The 25820-nt window shown below is 39.7% G+C and overlaps 1 protein-coding gene across 6 annotated transcripts in view; it reads left to right on the top strand.

Annotated features, from left to right (window-relative positions):
• The window catches only part of TBC1D22A (TBC1 domain family member 22A), a 467234-nt gene that overhangs the window by 208919 nt on the left and 232495 nt on the right, over nt 1-25820 (top strand). For all 6 annotated transcript variants that reach the window (XM_077834882.1, XM_077834908.1, XM_077834891.1 and 3 more), the window contains one exon: nt 15085-15160. In XM_077834882.1, coding sequence (XP_077691008.1) covers nt 15085-15160 — 76 coding nt within the window. The remainder of the gene's footprint in view (nt 1-15084; nt 15161-25820) is intronic.

The following is a 25820-nucleotide window of genomic DNA, read 5'->3' as shown; positions in this document are numbered from 1 at the left end:
CCATCACTGCAAATTGCATCCAACCATCGCAATTTTTTTTAAATGTTCATTTTCTTTAACCAAAAAACCCTAAAAACAATGCAGAATCTGACAGTTAAAAATAGAAAATATACCTGATAATTAATGGTTAGAGCAACTGAAAGCTCTAATAAGGCACATGTATTCATCATGTATTTAAAGCATCGCCGTAGTGACAGTATAGTTATGATTCAGAAGGCACATTAATTCTAAGCATCTATCTTCAGAAGCTGAAAGCTTCTCTGTTGAACCATTTTTTTTCATTATCTGAGCATGGAATAATAATTTTGATCTAAAATATTATTCAGATGATTCTTTAAACTAGACTAAATTGGTTATTTAGTTTTTAGAAATTAAAACATCTAAAGTATATGGTCCTCAGTAAGGAATGTTATTTTCCAAATTTGAAAACACTGGCTGAGAAACAGTATATAAAAAAATGGTTTACTGTGCAGGTTCAGTGTATTATTTTCCTTTGCTAGAGTAATTATACACCAAGTGTAGTTCCCAACCTATGCTTGTTTTTCCTTGTTGCTCCTTTGCACTTGGATAATTCAGGAGGTTGAAAAGAGGAACAGCCTTCAAACCTGGTGTCAAGGTTCCTTCCCCACTCTGAACTCTAGGGTACAGATGTGGGGACCTGCATGAAAACCTCCTAAGCTTACTTTTACCAGCTTAGGTTAAAACTTCCCCAAGGTACAAATTAATTTTATTCTTTGCCCTTGGAATTTCCACTGCCACCACCAAACTTTAACTGGGTTTACTGGGAAACGTAGTTTGGACACGTCTTTCCCCCCAAAATCCTCCCAACCCTTGCACCCCACTTCCTGGGAAAGGTTTGGTAAAAATCCTCACCAATTTGCATAGGTGACCACAGACCCAAACCCTTGGATCTGAGAACAATGAAAAAGCATTCAGTTTTCTTACAAGAAGACTTTTAATAAAAATAGAAGTAAATAGAAATGAAGAAATCCCCCCTGTAAAATCAGGATGGTAGATATCTTACAGGGTAATTAGTTTCAAAACATAGAGAATCCCTCTAGGCAAAACCTTAAGTTACAAAAAAGACACACATACAGAAATAGTCAGTCTATTCAGCACAATTCTTTTCTCAGCCATTTAAAGAAATCATAATCTAACACATACCTAGCTAGATTACTTACTAAAAGTTCTAAGACTCCATTCCTGGTCTATCCCCGGCAGAAACCAGCATATAGACAGACACAGACCCTTTGTTTCTCTCCCTCCTCCCAGCTTTTGAAAGTATCTCGTCTCCTCATTGGTCGTTTTGGTCAGGTGCCAGTGAGGTTACCTTTAGCTTCTTAACCCTTTACAGGTAAGAGGATTTTTCCTCTGGCCAGGAGGGATTTTAAAGGGGTTTACCCTTCCCTTTATATTTATGACATCAACGCTGAAGAAGTGTCATGTGTGGCAGTTCAGAAATGTGTGTGAAAAAATGGGGAAAGATGGGGGGAGGGATAGCTCAGTGGTTTGAGCAATTGGCCTGCTAAACCCAGGGTAGTGAGTTCAATCCTTGAGGGGGCCATTTAAGGATCTGGGGCAAAAATTGGGGATTGGTCCTGCTTTGAGCAGGGGGTAGGACTAGATGACCTCCTGAGGTCCCTTCCAATCCTGATGTTCTGTGATTCTATGGGAGCAGTTTAAAATGTTTTTTTCTACAAGTTATTAAAGATTTCACTAGTTAAAAAAAAAGTACTTAACAAAACTATAGTTCAGTTCAGAAAAGTACATAGAAAAGTTGCCTTCTGCCAAGTTTGGAAATTGAATTCAACAATTCAGTTGTGCAATAGAGGGATTTTAGTCTTGCTTCAACTGCAAATCTCAACACAACTCTGTTATATCAATAAAAATAAAAAGCAGCAGGATCTTATTAAAGGGGAAAAGGCAAAATGCCACATTTATTGTGAATACAGAAAGAATCATAGTAAGCAGTTAGTTATAGCTATAACATTCCATTCAATTTCATATTTATTCACACGTTCATTCTTACAGACACACACAGGTTCTGCAAGGTTGTTATCATAGTTACCAGCCTTAGAGTTGCTCATGCCAACCCACTGGCCAGGTGGGCTGGACATGAGGAGGGAGCAGGGCCTTGTCAGATGCTCATCTGCCGCTCTTGGAAGTTGGTTTGCAGAATCAGACCCCAAAGTTCTCACTTTCTAGAGTCCATTTTTATAGGAATTTCTTCCTATGCCAGTCTATGGGAATTGCTTCATCATGCTGTTGCTGAATCAATCAGCAGATGGCACGTTCCTGACGGCTCCGTGCTGCCAGATGTTATCTTGTTCTTTGGTTCTCCCATCCTTGAGGCTGTTGCGTGGATTCCAGTCTGTCCTCCAGGGGTCCTCTGGTTATTTCCACTTGCCACCTTCTTCAGCTGATGGACACTGGATTCTTAGGCTGGCACCTCCCTGATCATTCAGTTATTATCCACACCAAGCATCCATCCACATACATCCTCTATCTCCAATTTAATCACAATTGTTAACAAAGCGAGATGAATACAACAAAAGGGCGGGGAGTCTCTGGGTACTGTTTTTGTTGTTACAGAGTATTGCTTTGAGTCTCTCTCTGTTGTTGTTGTTGTTACAAAGAATTGCTTTGATTACAGACTCTGTCTTAGAATGTACTAACACAATTAGCAGCTTGCACGTTTCACACACAGAGGGAGAGAAACAGTACCAAAAACCAAGAGACCTCTTAATTAGTAATACCCTGGAATTTAAACTATGGGGAATCAAACTCATTTGTGATTTTAATTCAGAACTTCTTTAATATGATCCAACATATGTAGTCACTGCTGACACTCCATAATGATGTGCAATATTACTGTGGAAACAGCTTTTGAATTCCCTGACTTTTACTTGCTTAATTTCTCAATCTTAGTTTTTTATTGCTAGTTTTTGCAACATAAGTCATTAAAGGACTAGGGATAATAGAATACACTTTACACTTATGTAGAGTCCTTCCTCCACAATATCACAGATAACTTTTTTAAAAAAAGTCTATTATAAGACAAAGAGAAGGTAATTTCTATAGCATTGTCCGAATAGAGGCAACTATTGGGGAACTTAGGCCTGGTCTTCACTGGGGGTGAGGATCAATCTAAGATATGCAACTTCAGCTACGAGAATAGCATAGCTGAAGTCAACGTATCTTAGATCGACTTAGAATCACTTACTTCGCGTCCTTGCGGCGCAGGATCGACGGCCACTGCTCCCCCGTCGACTCCGCTTCCACCTCTTGCAGTGGTGGAGTTCCAGAGTCAACAGCAGAGCAATCGGGGATCGATTTATCGCTTCTACGCTAGACGAGATAAATGGATCCCCAATAGATCTATCACTACCCGCTGATCCGGCGGGTAGTGTAGACGTAGCCTAAGGATAGCTGCAGATAGATGAGCCAGCACCAGTGAGAGAATTACACTCCACCGTATTCCTTTACAATTGGAGAAATGAAGTAGGTGGGTAAGAGGTCAGAGAGACAGTGGAGAACAAATTAACAATTTTGATAACCAAGACTGCTGTTTTGAATTGGATGCTGAGATGGGTGGGGTAAATGATCATTATCGACACCTTGACATGTAATTAGTAGGGGATCGTGAAGAATGAAAAAGGGAAAAGTTACAGAAGCATAATATATATAGAAGTTAGGATGTCCAGTGCAGTACTCCGTAGGAAAGGTTTACAGTGATCAGATAAATGGCTTAGAAAAGGACTTGAAAGGAGGTGTTTGTTAAAGGAACAAATGGGGGTGGTTAAGGACTCCTATGATTGGTATGGCAGGGAGCCAACCCCCATTCTTATAGCCCACCTTAACTCTCCTACGAGGTGGAGTGGATGGTAAGGTCCCGGCAGTGGATTTGCTGGAGGGACCTGGATAGAAAAAGAGGGGGAGCTGATAAAAGCCCCCCCTCCCCTGGGTAATTACAGAATAAACATAGGGTTACCTTCACTGTACGCTTTTATCTGACGGGTAGTCCCAGACATGTCAAATATTCCCTGTTGTTCTTTCGGTATAGCCAGACAATATATATTGTATACCTTATGTCTAATACTGGAACAAGAATTAACTGCTTTTTTTTGTAGTTACACATCTGTAGTTTGGGTATATTAAAACATTCCTAAATTTGCTTGAAGACTAAATTGTGCCATGTTACCTTAATAATGACTACATCCATAAGGAATAAACTAGACATTTTCCATTTATTGAAATGGATAGATTTTGAGTTCAAAACTATCTGTACTAAAGTTGTTGTTTTGGTTTTAATTATTTAACTGAATGCCATACAGAATTTGACTTTCTCTGATAAACTTGAAAGGGACTTTGTTGTAAGTTAAAAAGAGAACTAACATCTTTTTCTTGAGTGCAAGTTGAAAGCATTCTTCACACAAGCAGAAATGCAATAAAACCAACCCAGAGAGATTTTTAAAATTGAGAAAGTTTGTTAAAAATATCTGTTCTTCTTTGTGGTGCTGTTGGTTGTTACTTGCCTTTCATCTCTAAAGAATTGACTTAAAGTTTCAGTCAGTAAAAGCACATACAAATAGGAAACTACGAAGAGACTACCACGCTCTCCCACGGTTTCACATTTCAGCATATTTTGAAATCTGTGCTTTAGAGAAACTAATATTTGGAGTAGCAGAGAAGTTTAGATCAGGATGGAGTGCCAGTGCCGAATATGTTCATGGAAGTAGTTTACCTAGTACCAGCCTGTAGTTAACTTGACTCAGTGCAGCACTATTAATTTCCTTAACTTTCCTGAGTATTAATTAACTCACTTAAAAAAAACCTCACCGGTCCCACACCTCCCCCAAATTCCTTTGTGGATGTCGTCCTTTCATTACTGGTATGCAGCCCTGCTAGTAAAATAAATATAAACTAATACTTAACATTCATACTGTTATAGCACTGATTGGAACTTCAGTGTTGTCCATACTCCGTAAATATGTTACTTTTTGAGTCAGTGTGATTTTTTTTTTTGTCTCTAATGCAGGAATTTTTCGTTGTTACAGAAATTTAAGCCTCACAAAAAGGTTTACTGTCTATATATCAGTTGTGCTGTTAATACAGATAATTGTTTTGTTCACCTTTATTTGTAGTAATGGTCCATGTCCCATCATACAGCTAGTTGAACAAACTAATGTACTCATTAATTTGAATTTTTTTTTTACTACTGTTTGTTAAAGGGAAAAGCAAATAAAAATCGACCAATTAATATAATTCTTGACATTTCTTCTTCAAGAATTACCTTGGCAGTTCCTCATATTTGGGAATAGATATGACAAGGGTGTCTCTGCCTAGAAAGTAGAACCATGCCCCTTGGATCTGAATATTTGGCCTTTGCATATTTAAGAGACCATGGATCAAATTATAACTTGGTTTCCTTAGTTCTGATCTGCACTTACGTTGGTTAGGGGTGAGGATTTTTTTTTATACTGACCTAGCTATGTTGCTATAAGTCCTAGTATAGATCCAGTTATACCAGCAAACAAGTCCTTTTGCTGGTTTAGATTATTTTGTTCAGGAAACTGGTATAAATTATACTGGCAAAAAAGTTATTTTCCTGATATAAACTGTATCTGCACTAGGAGGGTTTGCTAACATAGCTAAGATGAAAAGGAGTACTTGTGGCACCTTAGAGACTAACCAATTTATTTGAGCATGAGCTTTCGTGAGCTACAGCTCACTTCATCAGATGCATACCGTGGAAACTGCAGCAGACTTTATACATACACAGAGAATATGAAACAATACCTCCTCCCACCCCACTGTCCTGCTGGTAATAGCTTATCTAAAGTAATCATCAGATTAGGGAGACAGGCCAGTCCTTGCCTACAGACAGCCCCGCAACCTGAAGCAAATACTCACCAACAACCACATACCACACAACAGAACCACTAACCCAGGAACTTATCCTTGCAACAAAGCCCGTTGCCAATTGTGCCCACATATCTATTCAGGGGACACCATCACAGGGCCTAATAACATCAGCCACACTATCAGAGGCTCGTTCACCTGCACATCCACCAATGTGATTTATGCCATCATGTGCCAGCAATGCCCCTCTGCCATGTACATTGGTCAAACTGGACAGTCTCTACGTAAAAGAATAAATGGACACAAATCAGACGTCAAGAATTATAACATTCATAAACCAGTCGGAGAACACTTCAATCTCTCACACAATCACAGACATGAAGGTCGCTATCTTAAAACAAAAAAACTTCAAATCCAGACTCCAGCGAGAAACTGCTGAATTGGAATTCATTTGCAAATTGGATACTATTAATTTAGGCTTAAATAGAGACTGGGAGTGGCTAAGTCATTATGCAAGGTAGCCTATTTCCTCTTGTTTTTTCCACCCCCCCCCCCCCCCCCAGATGTTCTGGTTTAACTTGGATTTAAACTTGGAGAGTGGTCAGTTTGGATGAGCTATTACCAGCAGGAGAGTGAGTTTGTGTGTGTATGGGGGTGGGTTTTTGGAGGGGGGTGAGGGAGTGAGAGAACCTGGATTTGTGCAGGAAATGGCCTAACTTGATTATCATGCACATTGTGTAAAGAGTTGTCACTTTGGATGGGCTATCACCAGCAGGAGAGTGAATTTGTGTGGGGGGGTGGAGGGTGAGAAAACCTGGATTTGTGCTGGAAATGGCCTAACCTGAAGATTACTTTAGATAAGCTATTACCAGGAGGACAGTGGGGTGGGAGGAGGTATTGTTTCATATTCTCTGTGTATATATAAAGTCTGCTGCAGTTTCCACGGTATGCATCTGATGAAGTGAGCTGTAGCTCACGAAAGCTCATGCTCAAATAAATTGGTTAGTCTCTAAGGTGCCACAAGTACTCCTTTTCTTTTTGCGAATACAGACTAACACGGCTGTTACTCTGAAACATAGCTAAGATGGCAAACCTTTTTGAGTGTAAACAAATCCTATGTTTAAGGTTGGAGTAACAATAATGCACAGCCTCATGCTATGGAAGTGATTTTAGAAATACTTGAATTACAGTTTTCTAGCCACTGTGGAGGTTGGTCACATGAACTGTTAATGTAACATATCTTCGTTAATAATAGTTTTCTAGCAAAGCTGGCTTTCATCTTGTTTTACTCCTATTTCCCCCAGTATGGCTGCAACCTAACCCTTTCATTTTGCCCACTGCTGCCTTCTCTCATACCTTTGTTTTTCCTTAATTATATAATCTATAATCCTCTTTTGTCTTTCTCCATTTTTCAGTAGACTGTTTTTAAAATTATGAAAAAATGCTTGAATGTTTAACTTCTTACGCTGGACTCTTGGTTCCTAAGTATTGCCTTAATCAGAAGGTGTTGGCAAGTCGATTTTTAAATTTTGATGTATTCATGACATATACAGAGTAAAAGTGGCAGAAAAAGAAGTTAGAAAATTGAAGGATTCTGTCTACCACATTAAAAATACAATCTATAAACTAAGATTTCTTATTCATGTGGCTCCTATTCATTCTTATTCATTCCTATTCATTGGTCCATTTAACGTTAGAAACTATTATACTAAGTGAGAAAATGTTTGCTAGAATTCAAGGAAAAACATTAATTGTAATGTATGCATTTTGTACGTAAACACTAAAAACACAATTTGAAAACGAAATGAGAGCATTTGAGATTATACAAATTATTTATATTTACATTGGTTTTCAGAGGGAGTTGCCTTGGAGTTAAAAGGTTCTAGATTTAAATCCTATATCTGGATTTTACTTTCTTTGCAATGTTGCCACTTTGTATAATACTTCACTGTTAGAGGTACAATTCTTCAGATGAAATGCTAACCAGAAAACTTTGTTGCTTGTCTCTGGTGGCTTTTCACTGGGAAGTTTGAGTATGTGGCTCTATTCCAAATGTTAAGGGATTATCCTTGTGTTCTGGCCAACATTTGCTCACTTAGTATAATAGTTTCTAATGTTAAATGGATTAATGGATGGCTGGTCTATTTGCAGACACAGTTACCAAACTACCAGTGTCTAATTTATCACTTTACAAAGCACTTTGGAGTTCCTTGAAAATGAAAGGTTCTGTACAGAACTATATTTTAATTTGATAATCTGCTTTAAAGAGCAGGATGGCTTTAAATCTTCTCTCATCCAACTACAGTGGATTAAACCTTGAATTTCGGATCTCATCCCCCCCATAGTTTCTTGGGGGAGGATCCTATCCTGAGGGACGGTACAGAAGACAGAACTTCATGCTCTATAACCAGAGTGCGCTTACTGGGGAGGGGAGGTACCTAAGGAACCAGCACATACTCCCATCTGTTCGTAAAATTATTTGTCATTTTCTCTGGCCTTCGCTGGAGGTTCCACTTTTCCCTCTTCTGATGCTCGGACAGGTTTCCCTTCAGTTTTCTCTGTGTTGCATTCTCCAATGCTTAACTCTCTCTGCAGTGCTCTTGGTGGTGTGCCTGCCACAGCACTTGCCTTTTGGCTTTGGTGTCTGTAATATCCATTGTTGAAGCACCGTAGAGAGCTCGCATGGCCCTTTAGCTCCCTTTCTGGTGCCTTTTAATGGTCTTCTAACAGCCTTCTGCCTCAGATTCAGAGAAAACAGACTTCCTATCATATCCTTGTTCTGTCTTCCTCCTTCATGGACATTACTTTTCTCCTGGGAAAATGCATTTTCCCACTCTCCTTGCTTCTCAGTATGGTATTAGGAGAACCTTGATCCTTGTGTTAACACTTGGGATGTGTTTTCCAGCTTGTGTTGAAGGGAATACATTCTTGAGAATCTGACTCTCATGGCAATCACTGGATAGAAGGAATGGGATAATTTTCATGAGTGGAAGCTCATATTACACCCAACTTTTCATTAATGGTATCTTTTCCATGCAGACTGACTTATTTGCAAACTGTTGGTTCTGTGAGAATGCAGTCTGGTCTTTAAAATCATTGGCAAAGTGAGGCACACCAGATTCTGGAAACCTTCATGAGAGTTCTCAGACTTTTCAGTCCTAATAAGCTCCTTTGCAACACTTCTGCTGCTGCCCAAAGTACCGAGGAAGGGCAGTGAAGACCTGACAGTTGTGATTTTGCTGATTTGATGGTGACCCTGCCACTCTTGGTTTTCAGACCGAATATGCCTAGCAGTGCCCTGTGGATACTTCCCAGGTTCCTTTACTTTCATTCTCAGGGGCTTGTACTCTGCAGTCACATTCATCTCAGATTGGCTATGGGGGTCTTGAAGCTGCATTCTCACTGAGCATGACCAGGCTGGTAAGCTTTTTCATGAGCTTATGAAATGTCATTTGTCTAGAGCACCCTTCAGTTCAGAGGCAGTGAGGACTTATTTCCCCAGAATGCCATACAGAGTTATCAGAATACCTTGATAACTACATAAAAGAATAAATGGACACCAATCGGACATCAGGAATGGTAACATACAAAAGCCAGTAGGAGAACACTTCAATCTTCCTGGACATTCTATAACAGATTTAAAACTAGCTATACTTGAACAAAAAACCTGCAGAAACAGACTTCAAAGAGAAACTGCAGAACTAAAATTCATTTGCAACTTTAACACCATTAATTTGGGCTTGAATAGGGACTGGGAGTGGCTGGCTCATTAAAAAAGCAGCTTTGCCCCTCCTGGAATTGACACCACCTCATCAACTATTGGGAATGGACTACATCCACCCTGATCGAATTGGCCCTGTCAACACTGGTTCTCCACTTGTGAGGTAACTCCCTTCTCTTCATGTGTCAGTATATAATGCTTGCATCTGTAATTTTCACTCCATGCATCTGAAGAAGTGCTTTTTTACCCATGAAAGTTTATACCCAAATAAATCTGTTAGTCTTTAAGGTGCCACCGGACTCCTTTTTGTTTTTTTCAGAATACCCTGGTTTCTTTTCAGATCATGTACATCTTTCATCTTTGACTAAAGACTTATAAGGAGAGGAACATTTGAGTTTATACACAGTTTCTTGAGGTTTCCCTAGGCCTTTCCTCTCTCAGGAAACCTTTTTGGCTTTAAGATTTTGGTAGTAGCATACAAGGTAAACCCACTTCCTGGGAAGAAGAAAAGGAGTACTTGTGGCACCTTAGAGACTAACCAATTTATTTGAGCATGAGCTTTCGTGAGCTACAGCTCACTTCATCGGATGCGTACCGTGGAAACTGCAGCAGACTTTATATACACACAGAGAACATGAAACAATACCTCCTCCCACTCCACTGTCCTGCTGGTAATAGCTTATCTAAAGTGATCATCATGCACTGTTGTCAGTCCTTACAATTTTTCTATCTGCTTTTCTGTCTTTCTAATATAAGGATTCTTATAAATTTCTGCATTCAATCTCTGAGTTTTGCCTTTAGCTAAAATAGCCACAGGCTAACCTTAGAAGGATGAACACCATGTCTATTTGGCTTCTGCGGGTGAAGTGAGGCTGCCCTCACAAAGGGGGGCACCATCTCCCATTACACAGTCCATAGAACTTCCCCAACATAATTCCTACAGCATATCCTTTAGAAAAATATCCAAGCTTGATTTAAAAATTGCGAGTGACGAGGAATCCGCCAGGTAAATTGTTCCAATTGCTAATTACCGTTGAAAATGTACACCTTATTTTGTTTGAATTTGTGTAGCTTCATCTTTCTGCCATTGGATTGTGTTATACCTTAGAGCCCATTATCAAATGTTTGTTCCCCAGGTTGGTACTTTTAGATTGTCATCAAGTCACCTCTTAACCTTCTCTTGGTTAAACTAAGTAGGTTGAGCTCTTTGAGCCTATTACTATAAAGCATGTTTTTTAATCCTTTATTTGTTCTCATGGCTCTTCTTTGAACCTTCTTCAGTTTATCTATATATTTGATTTGTGGACCCCAGAACTGGACACTATATTCCAGGAGTAGTCATGCTAGTGCTAAATACAGAGGTAAAATAACCTCTCTCCTGTTACTGAGGAATCCCCTTTTCATACTACAATGATAGCTTTAGCCCTTTTGGCCCAGTGTCACACTAGGAGCTCATGTTTAGTTAATTATCCAGCATGGCCCCAAATATTTTTTTTTCAAAGTCACTGCTTCCCAAGATAGAGTGCTCCATCTTGCAAGTAGGTTCTACATTCTTTGTTCCTCGACATGTACAATTATGCTTAGCCATATTAAAACATGTATTGTTTTCTTGTGCCCAGTTTACCAAGTGATCCAGATCACTCTGAATCAGTGATCTGTCATCTTCTTTATTTACTCCTCTAATTTTTGTATCATTGGAAAACTTTATCAGTGATAATTTTATGTTTTCTTCCAGGTCATTGATAAAATGTGAGATAGCATAGGGCCAAGAAGCAATGCGTACAGGACTCCACTAGAAACACATCTGCTTGGCAATCATTCCCTGTTTACAGTTACATTTTGAGAACTATCTGTTAGCTAATTTTTAATCCATTTAGTGTGTGCCATGTTAAATTTACATTATTTTAGTTTTTTAGTCAAAACATACGGAACTAAATTAAATGCCTTGCAGAACTCTAAATGTATTACATCAGCACTGTTACCTTTATGAATTAAACTTGTAATATCATCCAAAAAAAAAAGGCAAGTTAGTTTGACAGGATCTATTTTCCATAAACACATGTTGATTTGGATTAATTACATTACCCGTCTTTAATTCTTCATTAATTGAATCCCATATCAGCTGCGGATCAATGTCGGACTGACAGGCCTATAGTTACTTAGGTCTTCCCAATTACTAGTGAAATGGAAAGTATGTTCTCGTATGATATGGCTACACCTCTTTTTTTCCCCACATACCATACAGAAATATTTATTGAACACTTTCTGAATTATTATTGATATTTCTCCAATTTCCATTTAGCAATGGACCAATACCAATGATAGGATTATTTTTATTTCTAATATACTTTTTTAAAAAAACATCCCTTCCTTCTCATTGTCTTTAACTATGCTGGTCATAGATTTCTCCTTGTGTCTCTTTGCTTCCCTTATACATTCCCTACAATTCCTGGCTTCTGATTTATATTAATTAATATCAATTTTCCCTTTATTCCATGTATTATGTATTACATTTTTAATCACTGTCTTCACTTCCTCTCTAAAGCAGGTTGGTTTTATTAACCAATATGCCCTTCTTCCACAATTGTGGGATTGTGGCTTTTTGGCCATCCAATAGACAAAGATGGATGCCATCTCCTGCTATTTCCACTGAGACTAAAACCAGGCTGCCCCGAGGGAAGCTGGGAGTCAGGCATAGGGAAAAGAGAATGCAGGTGTGCTAGGAATGGGTACTGTGAGAGTATCCGAGAATGGCAATATATTAGGGAACAGGGCAAGTAACTTTGAGGAACGTGGCGAGCAGGAGGCTTGCTGTGGGTATGCAAAGAAATGGGAGGGGGGCGCAGGGAGGAGGCAGATTGAAGAGCCTACGAGGAAATATGGGGGAAGTGGGTTGCAGACAGGATGCAGGGAAATGTTGGAGGCTAGATGCAGTGTAACGTGTGTCAGAGGGAGAATAAGAAGGGAAAAGGAGGGCTGTATGAGAGGCATTTTTAGTCAGATTATTTTTTTAACCCAGACTCATGATTTTTTGGGTCTGACTTTTATGATTTTTTTTTTTTTAGCAGCACTATCACTGTTTGCTACATCTTCTGTCTGGTCCTTTATCCCTTGTCATAGGATGGGAGAAGAGAGAGATGTATGACAAGGGAAAATTACCGGTTATCTGTTCGGTGTAGTCCTCTCTTCTTCCATCCAATCCTACCCTATGCTGGATAATGTGCTGGTACTGTTTTGTTATTTTTCTTCCTATTTTGCATACTAATTTTTATCTGGAAATGTCTCTAATTAATGGATGGGTGTAATCTGCGGGGTGAGAGTGGGACTTCACAAATCTGTACCTCGCTTTCCAGTTGGTGGCACCATATTGGTGTTGGGACCTCAGTTCACTGTTTTAGGGTGGGCAACAAACTACAGTACCTGTAAGTAATTTTCCCTTGTGAACTTTTGAATTTGCTTTTTCAAATTAGATTTTAGTATTTGTAAAATTGAAGACTAGTACAGGCTATAATCCAACATATTTTAAATGGTACTATGTAAACTTTCCAACACACCTCTGCCAGTATAGCTGATCTGTAATATCCATTTTAGTCCAGTTCTTGATTTCTGCTGATCAGAGGCTACTAATCATGCTAATTTGTCAGATTGTTTTTTTGGTAGTTGGGGAAAATGCACATTGGTGAACAGCTTCATATAATGTCTTGGGGGGGAATCCAAATCTCATTGAGGTTGGTAGAAAGAATCCCATTTACATCCATGGAATTTGATCAGGCCCTTATTGAGTCTGCTCAAAATGAAACTCAGGTTACCAGAAAAAATTCATTTAGTTACTGCATATTGTGTTTCTCCAGTTCACTATTATCCATAAGTTAGTACACTTTGTTTCCATATTCTGATGTTTTCTATTCTAACTTATATAATGATTGTTAAACACAAACAAAGCTTTAATATTTTTGTTCAGTTTTAGGACATTATAGATTTTAAAAAATCTAAATGACACTTTCTAAATTTTTATAAACCCTGTAAATAAAATTGAAGAAATTAATATGTATGCATCAAAATTGTATTTTAAAAAAATAAGTACTGTTAAATGTTCTACACTGCATTAATGCAAAGTTAAGGTTACCCAGCTGAAATCAAGATAGGAATGGAAAGATTAGCATTCCAACAGCAAGGATGGTTTTATTAGCATGATTTTGGGATGGCTACACAGCTCACTAATGGCATGTCGCCAGTGAGTTATGCCAAAATATCTTTTACACTATATCAACTCATTAGATATTTTGTGTGTGCCACATTTTATAGGAAAACAATTTTTAAAATGTTTGCATTCTTTTAAAAAAATTGTGTTGGTACTGGGGTTTCTTTTATTCTCTCTCCATGTTTAAAATCATGTCATAGTAGCATGAGTCCTGCTGCACAGTGGCTGCGAGAGGAAGAATGCTACAAAATATTTAGATATTCTACAATGTATTCAAGTAACTTTTCTCTTCAAAATATTGACAGGCGTAGTGTGGAGGGGAGAGTTTCATCTCCTCTTCTGAAGTATAACCAAAGTGTGGTATTCCCTGTCTATAGACTTTCAAGCTATTCGCTCTCAATACATCAGAACTCACATCTGTACAACTACAATAATTTGCATGACCATTTGCCATTGTTTCAAATCAGGCATTTGCACATAAAAATATTCAGTCTGTCTGCACAATTGTGGAATTTGCATGTTGCACTTGGGTTCACAATTTTACCTGTGACCAGTTCTGCTAACAGGAATTCTGGGCCCCAGGGCCAGGGCTGTCCCTATGGAGGTGCGGAATCCGGGGCGGAAGTGACAAATCCATCACTTCCAGGGCCGACTGTGGTGGCCAACATTGCTGGCCCGCGGGGCCCCCAAAGCGTGGGGCCAGAGCGGTTGCCCTGATTGCCGTATCCTACGGACAGCTCTTCCAAGGGCAGAACAGTCAGTGGGCTCCCTAGAAAGGTCCTCTTGACATTTGGGCAGTGCTGCGCCTGCACTGTCTGATGCACAGTGAGCTGCCGGCTGCGCTGCTGGGCGCGCGCTTCCTGCACAGCCAGGGCTTCCATATTCCCTCCTAGCTGCCATCGCCACCGCCAGTACCACCCTGTGTGCCTAGGAGCCCTGCAGCCCACCAGGGCAATTTAAAAGGGCCTGCGGCCCTTTTGTTATCTGCTCAGAGGTTTAGAATCTTAACATAAATTCCAGTGGGGATGGATTAGCGATTGAAGTACAAGTGAGGAAGTCAAAAATGAAAGGTAAGCCACTGGACATGGAGATCACCACTACATCTATGGAATGTGATTAATTACTGATTATTAATAATAAATATATAGAAACAGAACTTTCATTCTTTTAAATGCCATTGTCCTCATCTGAAAAGTTTATATTTTATATCAAACAAAAATATGTGGATTTAAATAAGCAAATGAAAAGTCTTCATAATTTTTGCTATTATGTATTATTTATATGATCTTTTCCTCCTTAGGATAACTACACCTTTGCACAGCCAGGGATTCAAAAGAAAGTGAAAATGCTGGAAGAACTTGTTAGCCGGATCGATGGTAAGTCTTAAAAGCTAACCTAGACTCTAAATGGTGCTTCACTGAAAGTCTTTAGTTAAAAGCTTTGCGAGTAGTCTAGCCAATATCAGTGCAGTTATCTACCATGAGAGTGTAACACAGCCTTTCTTAGGCGAGGTGTCATACTCAATCAACTTGTGGCATAGTGGCCTTTGCAAGATCACTGTTGTGTATCATTTAAAGGAAAGCCACTAGAGCATGAGCCACTTTCATTACTTTTTATTAAGGCAATGTAATCAAAATTCAATGGCAATCTCTTTGCAGCAGAGTAATGGCCACATACAAAAGGCAGCCAGCATTTATTTCACATTAAGCTCAGTGATTGTTGTAATTCAGCAGAGTCACAGTGGTTGTTTATGGTTGTCCTTCGGCACTATGTTTTGTTCCTTTGTGGATCGTTTTGCTATCAAGAATGCCTGAATAATTTCTCTGTGGAATCCAATTAATTACTAACTCTGGAAATAACATCTTTAATATTGTAGATAAATTACAGTAAGTTGCAGGGATAATTTTAGATTATGCTTTCATGTTTTAGCAGGGAACTTTGAAATATTTTCTACCTTCATCCTTAAAATAATTCCTTTCATGAAATGCTGACTGTCGTATTGGTATAGCAGAGTTTAATTAAATGAAATGCAAGAGATAATGCCTTGCCCATTCTAAACATATTCTCCTGGTAGTTTGTTAAATTAATGAACAGAGCATTAACAAAGTGATGCCAAGCAGAACTAAGCATATATTTGTGACAGTACCTTGTCAATGATGAGAGAGAAAAAGAAATGTTATTTCTTAAATAGCTTAATATTGAAAAATCTTCTTGAAAAGATGAATTCTTTTTTCATTATACATATTGTAAGCTTTTCTTGCACCAGTGTTAAACTTGTTTGCACATATTTACATTCTGAATTCTTGACATATCTCTGTGAACCTTATTAGTGTCATAACAAATGACAAAATGAGGGAATGAAAACCAGTCTTAAAGATAAATTGTTTAGGAGACTGAAAATGTATAGCCTATTCGATATATGTATGTAATAAATTTTGTGTAATATACCAAGTTATTTTATCAAAATGTTAGTGGATTTAGGTGGGAATTTCAGTTTGTTCTTCAAGTGATTGTCCATATATATTCCACTTCTCATGCATGTGTGCTCCATGCTTGTGAAATTGAAATCTTTTGAATGCAAGTGTCAATTGGAGCCATGCCTGCATCCTGCATACCCTACAGTGCTCCGTAGCCAATGGCATAAAGGTTGGGGTTGGCTCAGCTGCCTTTCAGTTTTTTCTTACTGCCCATGGTACTTCTTTGGCAGGTCCCATATCTCTGCACGATGCAATTGGCTTTTATTTATCTAGTGCTGTAGGTATTATTTGTAGTATAGTTAGATTAATATAGTTTTTAAGCTTGTTGGTATGCAATAAAAAGGAAGAAATCTTTTAGATAGGAGGTGCTCTAGCCACAGTCACCCCTGGACCTGGGAGAGCCAAAATCTCCCAGTTTTTAAGTCCTGTCCCTTTTGCAAGACAGCTGTTCTTATTAATGATGGACACTTGAAGTGCTGCTTCTGCCCAGGCGGAGCACATACACCACTTGAATGCTCAAAGGGGGAATCACTCCTAAAAACTTTTCTTCACGGCGCGGTCCATGAAGGCATCCTCCCAGCCGATTTGAGAAGATGACTTCCAAACGGTCACTAATTGCTTTGGTATTCTTGGGTCCACCCCCAGCTCCTGACTTCAGTCCTCCTCAAGAAAGTCCCATTCATTCACTGTGGAATTGGCAAGAGCTTCCCAACCCTCCTTGACGGTGTTCCGAGGAGACTGAGAGAAAACAAAATGGGTCACAGGGTGATAGGAGAGACTGATATCCCCAGTCTACTTTGTGCTGGTGAGGAGGTAGTTAAATGCAGAGATTGGGTTACCAGATGGTGTTGGTGCCATTTCATGAGCTGGAGCTGGTGAATGCCTCAACTAGTACCAAAGTACTCACACTGAAACACTTGGCACGGTCATCCAAGCTCCGGCACCAAAGTACTCAGAACTGAAGCACCTGGCACTGACATCTGCAGCATATACCATGCTGCCCATTAATGTGCAGGGTATACCTGTGGAACTGACCATCTCTGTTCTGATGAGATTCACGGTATTGAGTGACTTGAAAGTAACTGTCCTCACAAGGTTGTTGTTGCTGACCACCATTAAAAAAAGCCCCGTTGACATCTGTTTTCGCTACATCAGTTCCTGCACAGAATATTCTAGACCCTTGTAGACCTCCCAAGAGAGTGGCTCCATGTATGGAAGAGAGATTTCTCTTCAGCATCTGAGCAAAATGGAGAGATGTTTCCCACATACTTACTGCACTCTCCTCACTATGAGCCAAGCTGCTCTGACAGGGAGTTAGATGACACAGGATGAGATACTGAGAACCTAGCGATGAGACCCTTCTTGGCATCCTCCGGGGCCTACTACATTCCTATCTGATGTAATTGTGGTGGTTCCAGGCCCCTTGGGGGATGCAACTCAATAGAAAGACTTCATTGGTTGCTCCTGCCTCTAAAGCCAGGTTCCCCTAACCTCTTAGACCACCTCATGAAAGGCAACTGATCCACCATACTCTTTAGTATCAGAACCAGGATTTACAGCAAGAAGATCTGCTAGAGACACATGTCCACCCTATCACATTAGTGATATTGTCATCTGTACCTGATAAGGCTCTTACTCCAATTGTGTCAACCCAGCCAGATGACTACCAGATCTTGCGGGAGCTCCTCTAGTGCAGTTCCTTCAGTTCCTGGTAGGTCGCCAATGTGAATAAATGAAATCTTGCTGGATCCAGGAAGGGACCTATGGCAAACCCCAGCGTCAGCGATACCTACTTTGAAGATGAGTAGACGCTACCAAGTCCCCTTGAAGGGGTTCGTACATTTCTATAATCACCCGACACTTGAATCCATAGTGGTTGCAGCTGCCCACAAGTGGTCTAAACAGGGACCACCCAAAATGACCCCACTGGATAAAAACCCCAAAGGACTTGACCTCTTGACATAAGGCTTATCCCTCAACCAGTTTACAAATGTGGTTTTCGAACTACCAAGTTCCTGGCTAAATACAATTTCCTTAACAGGGACTGAGCATCCCAACAAGTAGCATTAGGTGGCGTCTACCCAGGGCAAATTAATTAAAGATGTGAAGTCAATTTGCATAAATTAAAGCATGTTAAACCCTCATGTGAATGCTGATTTATGCAAAAAAATTGAAATTTCACTATTTGGACAGTGCAGAAGTATCTGTTATCTTACGAGATCCCAATAGCAATGTTTCTAGATTAAATTTCTAATCCTAAAGCATTTGGGGCTCTGAATTATCTCCATATGAGTCCATTTGGCAGCTTTTCCTGCTCTTCCTTCCATAGAGGGTCTCAGTCTTTTCACCCATTAGTTGGTAAGTTCCTCAAAGATCCTTTTTGTGTGTTTCCATCAATCAAAGACACTTAACAATCCATTGAAATCCCAAGAGGGTGATCAGCATTAATGAGACTTCTCTTTGAACCTGTGGCAACCTATTCGTATCACCTGTCTGTGAAGACTACCTTTTTAGGTGCTACCATCTCATCCAGAAGAATAGGAGAGATGTAAGCCCACTGAAGGACCATCATATACAGTGTACCAGAAGGACAAGATAACCTTAAGACTTTGCTTGAAGTTCTTATGTAGTGTCAGATTTTCACCTAAATCAAGTGATTCACCCAGCAGTTAAGTTCCCTAAACGTGATGCTAGTCTACAAGAAACTAGGCTCCACAATTTAGATGTACCGAGAACTCTCTTCCACCATTTGGAAATTCACCATGATTGTTCCTGGCCTTTTCTGATGGGATGAACGGTGAGCCTGTCTCCACATGTTATCTAAATGGGTTTTGGACTGCATTAGACTGCAGTATGATGTAGCACATTTGGACCTACCTACACAGAGCAGAGGTTGTTCCACCGGAACTCAAGCAGCTTCTGCAACTTCAGTAAGAGGCATTCTAATCTCAGAGATTTGTAGAGCAGCTACCTGGATTTCAGTTCACACCTTTACACAACACTACTCAGTGATTGCTCAAGATCTGATGCTCCCTTGGCAAAGCTTTCTTGCAGTCCTTGTTTCAGTAGACGCAGAACACCCACCTCTTGGACACGAGTCCACTTCTTGTGAAGTACCAGAAATGTAAGACAAGTGGACAATCACGCTTGAGAAGAAAGAACAGTTCCTTATTCTACAGTAACTGAGGTTCTTCAAGTTCTGATGTCCCCAGTTATACTATGATCTGCCCTCCTTCCCCATACTACAGAGTACAGTATCACCTGGATTCTGTATTGGTGAAAGAACTGAAAGTTGATTGCAGCTCCCCGACCCTTATGCCCTTATCTACATGGAGCTGGAGGACACAGGCACAGACACGGACCCTACAGACACTTCTGTTCAAAAGAATCGGAGCTTGTGTGCATGTGCATCAGAAATGGAATTTAGGTGGATGTGGATAACATCCTGAAGAACTGCTGTTACCAGATTTGCCCGTTACTTTGGGGTACGCTCATTTATTAGGGTTACTCTTCTGGGGCGGGGGGACAGATTCTGTAATTCTGTCCATGTACTGCTTGTGTCACTTGCGTTTTCATACGGAGCTGTACCTATCCCTTCTGCAAGTTTCCTCCCAATGGAGCTATTGCGCAGGAGCTCTAGGTTCCCCAGGGCTGGGTTCCTCCAGCCCCAGAATCAGATGAACACCACACATTAACAGAGCGCACCTGAGCGGACCGGGTCAATCAGCACTCCCAAGGTGGCTCCTTATATGTCCCTGGACTCAGCAGGCTGGGTCGAACAGCACTTCCAAGCTGCCACCCTCATATGCCCCTAGACTCAGCAGGCTGGGTTGTGCAGTATTTCCAAGCTGCCACCCTTCTATGTTCAGCATGTCCCTGTCCCCACTTTCACATTACAATTGTGCTGGTAGTAACCCACTTGATGACCAAACCCCACAGGCTTTTTGTGCGCTACAGAGACCTTGAGGTTAGGTAAGAGAAGCATTGCTGCAGAGCAAATGGGGTAGCCAAGGAGCGGGGGGAGAGAAACAGTTGCAATATTAAATGTATCTTAAATAGGATTACAAAAGTCAGGTTTAGAAAACTATAACTGATCACACAAGTCAGGGTTAGAAAGCTATACCTAGAGTAGGAAAAAAAAAAAAGAGAGAGTTAGGTTCTTACCACTCCGTGAACCAGTCGGGGTTCCCCGGTGGTGGTAGATAAGGGTCCGGAGTGCTGGAGACAGGCAGAGCCCCCAGCATGATCAGTGAGGAGAAGATGAAGTCCCAGTTGAACTGATACAGATTTTGGATCCAGGCATCAGAACACTTGAGCATAGGTAGGGGGTTTTTGTAGGAAAACAACAATGTTGAAGGGAGAACACTAGATTTGTTTATGGATAAACTGATGTCTCAAGGCAGTATACCAAAGTTGTTTTGTTCAGGCTAGACAATAGGAACTGATAATTCCTGGCTATGGGTGGTATTCCTTTGAGGGAGTTCGCAATGCAATTAGGCAGTGTCAGTATTTTGGATACCAATAAAGGATTTATTACTTGAATTGTTCTGATAACTACTGAACTGGGTGTGTACAGGCGTGGGTTCATTAACATCTGGAGCAGAGATCCCCCATCATGCAGTGATTCCTTGCTTTTCTGGTACCAGAGTTCAATGCGGTTTTTGCCTTGGAATCTCCGCTCTCCATTCTGTGTGTTAATGGAGAAGCCTTCCTGTCTCATCTCCAATTCAAATGAGGCCAGGGGAGTTTACTTAATCCTGTCACCCTTCTCCGGAAGGGTTTAGGTGAGTCTCCCACTGCTTTTCATTGCTTTTTGTAAATCTTTCTTTGATCAGTTTTGGTTCAAGCAGAGGCTAGGGGGTGGGGAGGGGGTCCTTCGTGAGTCAGACAGGCTGGATACTGCGCCCTGGTTCCCCAAGAGCATAGACCTGACAGGTAACACCACATTTACTGTTGAGTAAATAACCATTCTTTTCCCTAACAAGATACTGTTAAAGTAATCCAGCTCAGAATATAAATCACATTTACAATTGTCTCAGATTATCTTCTTGTTTCTGAATAAGCCTGTTTTTCATTTGTCCTTTCTTCAATATATGTTTTATTTAAATTATGTAACAATCAGTGTACAAGTCCGGGTATTTACACCAACTCTACCAAAAGTGCACCAACACCATTTTGTTTACTTTGAGTCTTACTGTAACTAAATTATTGTTCTGATTTTAAAAAGTGTGTGTGTGTGACAGTTACAACCCCAAAGGCAAAATTTTCTCTATGGTAGTACTTCCAAGGTAAGTAAATTTTAGGGCCCAAGGAACATGAGTGTGCCGTTGTTGCCAAGAAGGCCAATGGCATTTTGGGATGTATAAGTAGGGGCATTGCCATCAGATCGAGGGACGTGATCATTCCCCTCTAATCGACATTGGTGAGGCCTCATCTGGAGTACTGTGTCCAGTTTTGGGCCCCACACTACAAGAAGGATGTGGAAAAATTGGAAAGAGTCCAGCAGAGGGCAACAATAATGATTAGGGGACAGGAACACATGACTTCTGAGGAGAAGCTGAGGGAACTGGGATTGTTTAGTCTGCAGAAGAGAAGAATGAGGGGGGATTTGATAGCTGCTTTCAACTACCTGAAAGGAGGTTCCAAAGAGGATGGATCTAGACTGTTTTCAGTGGTAGCAGATGACAGAACGAGGAGTAATGGTCTCAAGTTGCATTGGGGGAGGTTTAGGTTGGATGTAAGGAAAAACTTTTTCACTAGGAGGGTGGTGAAACACTGGAATGTGTTACCTAGGGAGGTGGTGGAATCTCCTTCCTTAGAAGTTTTTAAGATCAGGCTTGACAAAGCCCTGGCTGGGATGATTTAGTCGGGGATTGGTCCTGCTTTGAACAGGGGGTTGGACTAGATGACCTCTTGAGGTCCCTTCCAACCCTGATATTCCTATGATTCCTTTTCAGTTTCTTCATACTGTCATCTGAAAAAACGTGTATATTGGTAGATTCTAACATCTTAAATTAACCTGGTTAACTGTATGCATTCTGCATAGTTAAACTCTAAAATTTACTTTCTTTAAATTCAGCACCAAAACAAACTCATTATTTTCAATGGGGGAAAAAAAACCCTATATTTGAACAGCGTAAAGTGCTGCATGTCTTAAAATACAAGGAAATATACAAGCAGCATGTGAATATATTTTTAAAACATTCTTTAAACATCAGAACATCAGCTGGGTAGCAAAGTCTAAGCACTAAGACTTAATGGATCTGTGGTTCAGAATACATGAAGAATGATTATTTGCAGTGTAGTTGTAGCCATCTCTATTTAGCTCAAAAGCTTCTGTCTTTCACCATCGGAAGTTGGTCCAATAAAAGATATTAACTCACCCACCCTGCGTCTCTGAGGAATCATTAATAATACAATACCCAGTACTATAGATTATGTACAAAACATTTGAAAGCATCAATCATTAAAAATCCATGCTGTGCCTCCTGTTGGACAGATTCCAGCAGAAAAAGAAGATCCAAACCTATGTATGTGAAACTGCCTGAATTGTATACTACAATCCTGTTGTTTTCTTATCACTTTTCACTGGCTGATTCACAAAGCTGCATTAGCGTCAGCTTTGAAGGAAGTTACTTGACTCCCATTTGATGATGAAAAGGAGATAAGCCTTATGAAAACAACTGGGAAGTGTGGCAGGAAAAATAAATGGAACGGTTTACTGTGGAGGTTGATTTGTGTGAGTACTCCTCCCACTCAATGTGTTTATTATGTTCAGTTTGTATCTATACAAACTTACATTCTAATGGGCGGGTCAAGAGAGCTGGTTGGAAGAATCGTGTTCAAGTAAGGTTCTGGTTAGCAGAGATGGAAAAGACTGAGCATAAAACTTAAATAGAGAAATATCTCCTAAAACATAAGGAGCAGGTGGAATATGTGTTTGGCTTTTTTTTTTTTAATTCTGTTTAGTTAAAAAAAAATAAACATGTTGGTCAATGGATTTTTAAAACATGTACTTAAAGTTAAGTTTCTAGGCCTATGTTTTAAACTCCTACATAGTCTTCTGGCAGGAAAGTGCAATAAAATGTGGAAACGAATGAACATAATAGAGCTTTAATTTTTATATTGCAAGCTCTTTGATGTAGGGAGTATCGTTTACTTTGTCTGTACAGCACCTAACACAACGGACCTGTAATATAAATGTTTAATAACAGTATCCTTAATGTTGTGGGTTTTGTTTTGCATTTTCCATTTCATTTTTTTCTCCTTTTGTCACTAAATTCTCCAAAATCCACGTATGTAATCAGATATCTTGAAAAGTACTATGTCTCATCCAGGCAATGGTGAGTCAAAGAAGTTCCTCAGATAAAGCCTCCAAATAAGAAGCTGATTTTAATGTTCAGTTTGCTCTGAATTCCACATACATAGAAAGATTATCTTGAAAATTAATTGTCCATTGAGCACAACAATTTGATGCCCAATAACAAGAACTGGAGTTGGCTTTGGAAGAAGGGGGAGAACACATTAAGATGAAAGGGGCATTTCACACCTCTAAATTATTGACAGGCTGAATTCATATCCAGGGGCTGTTCTCATTTAGCTGAGAACATGCCATCAAAATGAATGGGGCAATTCACACATCTGTAGCCTTCCTATCCTGCAGAGGATTGTGCATAACCCTGTCCCCTTACACCAGCCCCCAAAATGGAATAGCGAATCCTAGGGCTTCTCTCTTTCTTTCTGCTCCCCCTTGTTGCCTCCAGCTTGTAGATAGGCTCTTCACAAGCTGGTTACCAGCTTCCTTCCTCAGACTCTCTAGCCATGCTGGAGACATGCAGGAGCCAGGGGGAGGGCAGAGCTGAGTGGTAATCAAGTATTCCCAGGAAGACCCCTTATTCCTGCCTCACACAGGTACTCTTCTCCCTCTTCTGCCCCCCTCCCCCCCCCACTACCACTACTGACTGAAAAAAACAAGGGAAATTCATTTCCCAGTTAAGGTTGGTTGGCAGTACCTTGTGCCCTTTCAGAATGTCAGAGGAGCGTCTTCATTTCAAACACGCCCTGTGAGATACAGCAGCAGACTTACCTTACCATGCTGTAGGTAAAAGTCAAATTAGCCTGAAGAGCAGAGTAGTTGATGCACAAAGTTGTGTGCTTACTTTTTTATAATCTGGCGGATTACACAAAATGTAACAGTAACAAAAATACCATAACCACAAATTAAATTTGTGGAGGGAAAATTATATTCATACAACTGTATTTTGCTAACAGAACTTTTGTGCATGTTCTTGCTAACATCATTAATTCTGGTGCTCACTGAATGAATAATGGAGGGAAGAACCTTAACAAAATAAGTAGCTGCTTGTTTAGATGAAATTTGTGAAGACTGCTTGCTAGTCATAATGGATTACCAGCATATGAAAAGATATATTTACCCTTGAGTGTGAATGCATTACATTAGCGACTCAAGCAGCCTTCATTAACCCAGTCTCATGGATCACAACTCCTCTCTTAAAATAACTGTCCTGTGTGGACTGCAGAACATTGCATCAGACTTTAAACAGCCAAGCTTCTTCATTCATTGAAGAAAAAAATCTGAGTTAAAACAGAGCTTCTAATCAATTGTGATTAAGGAAGATCTTATGAATTTAATTAATGTAATATTTTTATAGGAGACACAAAATTTGAAGTTATAGAATCATTGCTCCATCTAATTCATCCACTTGTTTGTTTACTACTTCTGTTAAAGTAAAATCAGTTGTACAAACATAGACAGACATGGTCTTTGCCTGAAAGAGCTTACAGTTGAATACAGCTAGCTCATTATTATTATACATCAGTGTTTCATACATATTTTTATTCCAAGAATGTTCATCTTTGTCTTAAACTGTCGTTCATTTCACTCCCTTTTCTTCACTCTGACACTCCCTCTCATCATTTGTTTTGCCAATAGCTGAATCTTGTCTTTTGGATGTAAGCTGTGGAAGTCATGGACTATCTCATTATCTGTACAATGCCTGACACAGTGGGACACTGATTCTAATTTATAGCCTGTTGGTGCAATTAGGTAGTGGTACTATCAATGGGAAAATCCTTCTTAATTGGGCTGTCAAGAGATTAAAAAAATTAATTGTGATTAATCACTCTGTTAAACAATAATAGAATACCATTTAAATATTTTTGGATGTTTTCTACATTTTAAAATATATTGATTTCAGTTACAACACAGAACACAGTGTACAGTGCTCACTTCATATTTATTTTTTATTACAAATATTTGTGCTGTAAAAACAAAAGAAATAGTATTTTTCAATTAATCTCATACAAGTACTGTAATGCAAACTCTTTATCATGAAAGTTGAACTTACAAATGTAGAATTATGTACAAAAAAAGTGCATTCAAAAATAAAACAATATAAAACTTCAGAGCCTACAAGTCCATTCAGTGCTGTTGCTTGTTCAATGAGTCACTCAGACAAACAAGTTTGTTTACATTTGGAGGAAATAATGCTGCCTGCTTCTTGTTTACAGTGTCACCTGTAAGTGAGAACAGACATTA

The sequence above is a fragment of the Eretmochelys imbricata genome, chromosome 1 (genome assembly GCF_965152235.1).
Source record: "Eretmochelys imbricata isolate rEreImb1 chromosome 1, rEreImb1.hap1, whole genome shotgun sequence".
In the NCBI taxonomy this organism is placed as follows: Eukaryota; Metazoa; Chordata; order Testudines; family Cheloniidae; genus Eretmochelys; species Eretmochelys imbricata.
The sequence above is the reverse complement of the archived record's forward strand: the minus strand, read 5'-3'. Positions and strand labels throughout refer to the sequence as shown.